General features: G+C 37.5%; 1 protein-coding gene and 1 long non-coding RNA gene across 2 annotated transcripts; both read right to left on the reverse strand.

Annotated features, from left to right (window-relative positions):
• Positions 1–917: 917 nt before the first annotated feature.
• Positions 918–2,965, reverse strand: LOC140339832 (cholesterol 25-hydroxylase-like protein). The gene has a single exon (XM_072424733.1). It carries the CDS (start codon positions 2,628–2,630, stop codon positions 1,794–1,796), a length of 837 nt encoding a protein of 278 aa, XP_072280834.1. The 5' UTR covers positions 2,631–2,965; the 3' UTR covers positions 918–1,793.
• Positions 2,966–4,321: 1,356 nt separating this feature from the next.
• LOC140339834 (uncharacterized) lies at positions 4,322–7,472 on the reverse strand. The gene is made up of 3 exons (XR_011922559.1): positions 7,280–7,472; positions 5,753–5,803; positions 4,322–4,482 (listed from the first exon to the last, which is right to left on the reverse strand). It is a non-coding gene; the product is annotated as an uncharacterized lncRNA (long non-coding RNA).
• Positions 7,473–8,446: the final 974 nt, after the last annotated feature.

Below are 8,446 nucleotides of genomic sequence, written 5' to 3' on the forward strand. Positions count from 1 at the left end.
TGGGCTGTATGCTATATGTTAATGTCTGCTGGGTGGATTCACTGAGTTGCATGCTATACTCATTATTGACAGGTATAGTGTATGGCACAGCAAAGTCAGCCGACGGTCAATCACAGCCACAAAGTACAGGTAAGGGAATCCAGCCCTCAGTCAATAACAGACACAACATATATTTTAGTGAATCCAATTATCAGAATTATTGTATTACTGGATTCTGCCATTAAAATGCAGCTAATGAATCAACCCAACCATTGGGGTTGATTCAGGCAAACTGTTTTCGTACACCTAGACTTTAATAAATCAGAGACCGAGGCCACTATTTCCAGGTATTTCCGTGTGGGGAACATGCCAACACACTTCAGCTATACCAAAAATAATCACATTTTTTTTAGTATAAATCATAGCAGTGTGCTTTATAGATATGCACTTGGCTGCACATGTTTTGAGACTCCAAACTGATAAAACGCAATAGGAAAGTTTTTTTAATAAAATGCCACATAGCTGATTCTGCTGAATCAAGCACCAGGAGCTCTCTAATTAGAAGAGAGTTTGGTCATGTAACCTATTTATGTCACATGGCTGGACTTTCCTTTAATTATATAGCTGTATGAGTTTTATTCAGCAGAAAGATCTCCACAAACTTCACGCCTCTGCCCCATTTTTACGAATGGGGCAGAATCATGGAGCACATATTTATCCTACTTTTTAAATAGTGGTCACATTACGTCTTACTGGACTAAAACCAAAAACAGGAATCTTAGGTGGTTGAACCATAATACCCATTGTCAATATCTAATTTTTGTTCAATGAACTCCAATTACACCCCATATTCTGGCAAAAGTGTATTACTGGGAGAATGTATTATTATTTACAGGCTTGAATACCAGATCTTAGTGTATAATAACATACTGATACCATTGTATGTGTTAGGAAAAATAATTTATTAATATCTCTCTTTGTATAAATACATGACAACCATAATCGTTCAACAACAAAATAACAATATTAACAGTGTTACATAAAACAATAAAATGATAACATTTTTAATTTTCACAGCCGGCTGTGTCTTGTGCAATTGTACCAATTTGAAAATAGATATTTTACTAGATCAACTAGTAACTTCATTCATAAGGCAAGAGCGTTAGTAATGTACACATTCAGCAAACATGACCCTTAGAAATACAAACTACGTATATATTAATCATATACTCATTTATAAAAACGAACATACTCAGCTTTTTCAGCCATAACTTTCCTAAACTTTGTTAAGCAAACCACAATTTTTAGTGCAGGGGGAGCACATGGTTTGTCACATTCATGAACTCTCATCAAATGCTTTCACTTTTCCAGCATACATTACTATAGCCGCTATCAGTGTAACATGCAACTTCAGTCTACTGTACATTTCCTTCACTTTCTTTAGCACCTTTTAACTGCGGTACATTAGTAAAAATTTCCGTATTTACTGATTTTTGAATACCAGATATACAAACATAAATATATATAAAATTATAGTTATTTAGCTTAAATAAAATAACCGTGAAACTGTAATAAATAGTACAAAAAACAAAATATCAGAGTCTTTTTTTGTGCAAATCTTGTGCAAATCTTATCAGAAGGCACAGATAGATTCCTTTTCTAGAAAACATTGTTCTTCCGTACAAAGTTTATTAAACACTGGTATTTCAGCTTTGTGTCAGACATCCAGTGTTTGCTCCTTCAGTCAGGTAGCCCCAGCATTAGATGTTTTTGAGATCAAGATTTAATCTGGCATGTCAGTCTGTGTATTGGCATCAGTCTTGGTGTTTCTTTGATGTTTGCCGTGCTAGAGTATTGAACAGTTTGTCCCAGTGAGTGAAATAGGGTGCATAGTTCCATAAAAACTTTTGGTGATGAAGGTCATGATGGTTTGGTCCTCCGCATAAGCCAAATGGCACCAGTTTGTGTGTGGACCAGGCAAAGTCATAGCCACAGTGATCTTCCACAGACAGGTAGATGTGGATGATGAAGACAGCCATCTCAGTCAATGGATGACACCCCAACATCACTGGACTGACGTTAGCAAAGAACCCCAATGACAGCATCTCCCATGCACTGGAGTATTGTGTTGCCAAGGCAAAGGTGGCAGTGTACTTGTGATGCATCTTGTGAAAGTTCTTGTATAGCCAGGGGACCTTGTGATGCAATAAGTGCCAGACAAAATACTGGAAGTCAAAAAGCAGCAAGCAGGCAATGATGTCCAATACAAAGCGATGTAGCTCAGGTGCCAGCGATGGCAGGTGCAGTGGTCTCCAGTACCAAGAGGCAATACTCAATGGGAATATGAAGACCACATGGCTGTATATAGTGTGTGCCAGGCAGTGCAGCACCATGGCCAATGTGGGTCTGGATTTTGGCTGCACTTGGTACTTCTTCAAGGCTGGTATTCTGAAACAGAGAAAGTCCAGTGCCAGGTAAGGAAGACAGAAAGCCATGTAGACAATGAATGAGAAAAGCACTGGATATAAAGGTGATCTGATGATGTGCTCTTTAGACAGCACATAGTTCCAGATAGATTGCAGGAAGAGCCCTGGCTGTGCTTCTCCCCACATGGAGAAGGGTGCAGACATCAACACACTAGTACTATTCATTGTGAATGAGCTGAGTACATACAGTCAGCAGCACTGCTTATATTGTCCTCCTTCTTCCTGTGTTCCTCCAATTAGATGCCAGAAAACCTCTACGGAAATTCCCCACCTATTTCCTTTTTTACGAAATAGAAGGTGAGGTCATAAAAAGAATGTAAAAAGCTCAGCACCAGCAGGTGGAATGTTTTAATCCTATACAGGTCATGGTAGTATTTATAACAAGTTAGAACCTGTTAATATTCATTTTCCTAAAGCAGCGGTGAAAGTTGTCTGCTAAAAATAACACAAACCTATGGCTTTGCAATTCTTTGTTTCCTGTCTCTGCCTTTGGCTTCTCCAATTTCCAACGTTAACAAGTATAGGGAATTCTGAGTTTTGTCTGACACTCATCATATTTAAAAGGCAGATATAGCCATGCAACTTGCATATTTTCTCAATTAGAAAAGAAATATTAACCTTTCTACTTCTCCTATTAAAGGTGTATTTGGTGTTCTTTACAGATTAGAATTGGGAAACCTAAAATTCTCCAGCTGCTAAAGGACTAGAGATCGCAGCATTTCCACTCACATTTCCTGTTTGGATTTTAAAGGCAAAAGATTTGATCTGAGCTTTGATTTATCCAAAATTTGCTGTTTGCAGTTAAAAAGTAAGGACCTGTACACAAATCAAATTTTGGTTGCTGGAGATGATCCTCTGTGATTGCTTCCAGCAACATTAAACAAACAAGAGCTGTACACACTGCTCTGATCAGTACTATGGAGAAAGGAAAGACGTGTGGGAGCCTCCCTGCAGTGTCCTCCCCCATTGAAAATTTTAATGGCTGTCCTGCTTGGTCATTTAGTAATAAAGCAGGTTAGCATATCTTAACACAAACATTTCTGGCAGCAGTGTACTCAAGTGATATAATGTTTTTTTGGAAAAAATTGTAAAAGAGATTTTTCCATATGCTGGAACCAGGGGACTGCAGTAAGTGGAAGGATGCTGGAACCAGGGGAGTGTGATAAGTGGAAGGATAACTAAGCCTGAGGACTGCTGTAGGTGGGAAGATTTCTGAGCCTACACACTGCTGTCATTGTAGGGATGCCTTAAAGGTCTTCATTCAGGCACATCTTATTGGGGTTTGTCAGTTGTTTTATGTTCTTGCTGGAAAGCAAAACTGGCCATGTTGGCACACATTGCACAGGCATTGTTCACCATTGTCACCATAACAAATCTGGTCCAGAACAGTGTTGTTGAGCTCAGTGAGTGCAGGTAGACATGAAGTGGCTATAAGTAGCTGCAGAGGATCTGCAGCATTGTAATGCAAAAGAAGCATAAAAAAGTTAAAACAGAATTTTATGGGGAAAATGGCAGTTAGTAGTGATACAAAATGCTTTAATAACTGAATGGGAGTTAGATACTTGAGAGAATAGTAGAAAGAAATAGGGAGAGAACTACTGTAGATCATGGGTTTTTAAGCTCCAAAACCTTCAACCCATTATGCTGAATTTGCCAAATCATATTGCAACAGTATATTGATGGATAAAAATAAAATATCTGACTCTGCGTTCTGAGTTCTGCTTTATACTGTGTAACATATACTTGTATTTAGCCTACATTTGGTATTTATTACTAGTAATGCTATGCTTAATACTGGTGACAAATTAATATTATTAAATAAGGATTTATATAGCGCCAACATATACATTTAATCATTTATTTTGTTCTCTGTTATTATTTATTGGCTTGTATAAAATTATATCACTTTAATTGCATCTGAAGCACACGAGGCAATGTCATCATTCTGGGCTTTCAGGAAAGCTGACCTCATCAGTGGAATTTCCAGTTCCAGAAGTGCTGAGAGCCTCTCCATTATCTTTGCAATGTGCAGAACAGAGCACAAGAAATACAACATATGAGAAAAACTTAGTATTACTGTACAATTTCAAAGACTTTATATATGAATGTACATTATTCACATCCAATATGGCTAATATATATATTATATATATAGCAGTACACTCTACAGCAAGATGATACTCCTTTCAATTCTTTAATGCTGCCCTGGAAAGTAAAAGATAGGGCTGCATGTAACCCTCCTTGGTATCTAACTGATCGATGCGCCCACTTACTGTCTCTTGGCACAAATATAAATTAATTGGTTTTCACAGGGTACTCCTATGAGCCCCATACGGTATTCCTTTGTGTTTAAATGTTATAATTCGTGGCATAAATTCTTTTAAACTATTATAAATAAATTGCAGATATTTTTGTTTCTATTGATGTTGCTACTATAAATTACTAATAATATTTATCAGGATTCTATGATTATTATTATGATGGCATTATTCCCTTTATTTAATTGTTATGAAGTGAAATGAGATTGTTTCAAGCTTATTTATTATTATAGCTTCACATAGAAAAACTATGGACAATGGGTTGACACCTTCCTTTTATTGTAGCATCAATAACATTTTTTTTGGATACTTGCAACAGTAATTGTGAAAACAGAATACTCTTCTCACTGCTATGTGCTTGGCTGGTACTTAAGGCAACTTGGTTCATTTCCTTCTTCATTTGCCCACCCACCGTTGAACAAACTTCTGCCAGCAAGGCCATATTGATTCCTTAGCACTGTCAAGTGCTAAAACTTAACTTAAATGTTGCTGGCCCTTGCAACTACCTATATTGCTTTTGGGGCCTGTTAGTGTTGGGATGCTGCTATAGGAACATGATCTGTGGGTTGGTATGGTTCTGCCAAGCAGGGTAAAATCGGTAGCCAAATAATCTTTGCCCGCCTAATTTTCACTTTTCTACAGGCACCACAGAAAGATGTGTAGCTGAGAGCCATTGGAAATGGTATGTGGAGGAGTAGTATGATGGTAGGAGAGTGTTCGGTGCATGGAGAACAGACATTGGAGGAACTGTGACTGGTATGCAAAACGTTGGTGTAGGAGTAGAAATTTTGATCCATTACTGAGGTCGGAACATTAACAGGCAATACAATGTTCTGCTAATCTATCAAATGTGGATTAGAATGTTTTGCTGGGAGTAACAAAATAAGCCTGACACACGTTTATAGTGAATACTATAGTAAAACGTTATACATGGTGCATTGGTAATTCATTTTGTAACCTCTAACTCACCTGGGATGGCTGGCATTTTTGGCTTAAAACCTAAAAGATCTTCTCTTGGTGCTGGCAATAAATAATAAATAAAAAGCATTAAATGTTTTTGAATCTGTGTTTTATCAGCTGCTATTAAGTAAAGGGAAAAACAAATTCAGCCGTCTTTAAAAATTAAATCTTATCTAGTATTTAATTATGTGGATTATAGCCATTAACCTTGTTCTTTCTTGTACAGATTTGCAAGAAAATTGTATGAGTAACACACTTATCTGTCATCTATACCTAGTAAACTGAATTGATGAAAAAGTAAACATTTTTCAACAGCTTCGAGCACAGATGTTTCTTGCTTTCTATTACCGTTGTTGGGAACATTGCTCCGAATTACTGTGAAACAAAGCCACACGCTATAATATGTAAACCACAAAAACAATACTGTGAAGTAGAATCCTATTCCCTGAAATTTCCAGTTTAATTTTACACAGGAATAATTGACATGGATGTCCTGTACAAGAGCAATGCAAAGGCAAGCTTCCAGCTGTTTCCCGGTATTGCTGTTTTACAGGCATTGCTCCAATAAGGAAAATAAGGCTTTGTGGATTCCATAATGGAAGGGCACTTTTTTGTCCGGTAAGGATTTCAAAGGCTCCTTTTTGTATTGTTTCATTTTTGATAAGTGGAGCTGCAAACACTCTGCTAATTAGAAACCTAGTCTAGTACTGATACAAGAATTGGGATTCCAAATAAGCTTTCTGTATGTTTATCGTTCCTAAAACTGTCACCCTAAATGATCATTTTACAGACAGGCTATTGCCATGTGGCCCATCTTGTGCTTTTAAGGGAGGACTGAAAGTGGGCATCCTAGGAACTTACAATTGCTTTTTGTATTGGTTAGTTGTTTTTTCTCATCCAGCATGGAAGATCTCAAAATAGCACCTTGGAATACCTGTACTAGGGTTGCCTACACACCTGCAATTTTTCTCGCTGGAAACAATCTTGATTGTGATTGTTTTCAGCAAAAAAACGAGAAAAATGAACAAACAATTACTCTACACACTGCGCCTGTTCTATGGAGAGGAAACGGGGTGCAATGAGTGAGTGGCACACTACTGTGCTCTCTTCCCTTCACTTGTGTATCAGTTGTTTGTCATCATGGACTCGTCCTGATGGATCAAATTCCCAATATATTGATGAGAATCCTCTGACACGTGTAGAGATTGCCTAATGCTAAATTTTCAACTGATACATGAATATCTGCAGTCTGTATGGATACTTGATAACACAAGCCAGACACCGTAAAATGATGTACAGGCAACAGAGATACTATTCTATATTGTTTCTAGTATAGCCATGTCCCCAGTCTCTACCATGGAATTGTTATCTCCAAAGAGTAATAACAAATTATAGGCAAAATATATACAATAATATTGCTACCAAAATTATAAACATCATAATGAATCTGAGAGATGACAAGCTATCCGGATTCCTAAAGCAGAGCTAAACCCCAAATGTAGCTGTTTTCCCAAAGGTAGTAGGTTATGTACACACGTGCAATAGTTTTGTCCAATATTCAGCTCAGGGATGATATCGGATGGGAATCTGGCGTGTGTACAGCGTCCATCGTCCGAACGACCATCCTGGCAGATCCACGGATGATGAACGATCTTAATAGATGTGAAGGGGGAGAGAGAGCAGCAACATGCAGCTCCGTCGTTCCCCCCTCTCCAAAAAACAGAACAGTACAGCACTCATTCATGCATTGTGCAGTCGTTGGAAAGGATTGTGAAAGATCCTTTCCAACGACAAAGATTACACATATGTATGTAACCTTACGGTAATGCTTCCCGGTATTTTTAACCCTTACAGTAATCTTTCTGACAATGCCTTTATCTCTACCACCAACAAGGCACCATCTTTATTCTTCCATCAACCAGGGTCATCATCAACTTCCTGGACTAAACACTGGCTCAGAGATTATGTAAATCCTGGATCCTTTACAGTTTTCTGCTGTGTTTGCAGATGCCTGGCATAGATCAACCCTTGTTACTGCCTCTCACTTTCTGACTAGCTACAAAGTTGCAATGTAATGTGTGATTAATAGGTAAGAGAAAACTGAGGAAATGCTTTTTCTCTGCATGGCATCATTCCAGCCAAGTCACTAAACTGGAGCTCAACTACAGCGGTTTAAATATATATTAAAATAACTGATATTTTAACGTATTATAAAGTTGCTGAAGGGTCCATGCTATTATCGTGATTATTGTTCTACTGCAGTCAAAGTAAGAACAAAGCTGTAACTGAAAACTGAAGAATCTTACTGATGACTTTCTGCTAGACTTCTAGCTGTGTATCTCTGCCCAATGCAGTAAAGTCTGATTGGCGTAAGCAAATTGGACAGAAGCAGCTTCTTTACCTCCAAATCTGAGAATTTTATACAAAGAATTATAGACCAGTAAAAACAGATAAAAGTACTAGTTAAAAAACATGGGTATTGAATGTAATAAGGATAGGAATCTAAATGCATAACTCACCCCTTAGAGTTCAAATGTATAATGTCAGATATTACCTTTTCTAATAAGGTTTTATTACACATGGGCTTGTGTGGTATTTATCTAGATACAAGTTTCTTTTCAAAATAAATGAACTTCATCAGAGTAATATAATGAATCATTTCCCTACTCCATGTTTTTCTTACTCCTCAACCTAATATAAAGT

The sequence above is a fragment of the Pyxicephalus adspersus genome, chromosome 10, assembly GCF_032062135.1.
Source record: "Pyxicephalus adspersus chromosome 10, UCB_Pads_2.0, whole genome shotgun sequence".
Classification (NCBI taxonomy): Eukaryota; Metazoa; Chordata; class Amphibia; order Anura; family Pyxicephalidae; genus Pyxicephalus; species Pyxicephalus adspersus.

Excerpts from the sequence above, each read along its gene's own strand:
- LOC140339832 (XM_072424733.1), bottom strand. The coding sequence starts at position 2,630 with ATGAATAGTACTAGTGTGTTGATGTCTGCACCCTTCTCCATGTGGGGA.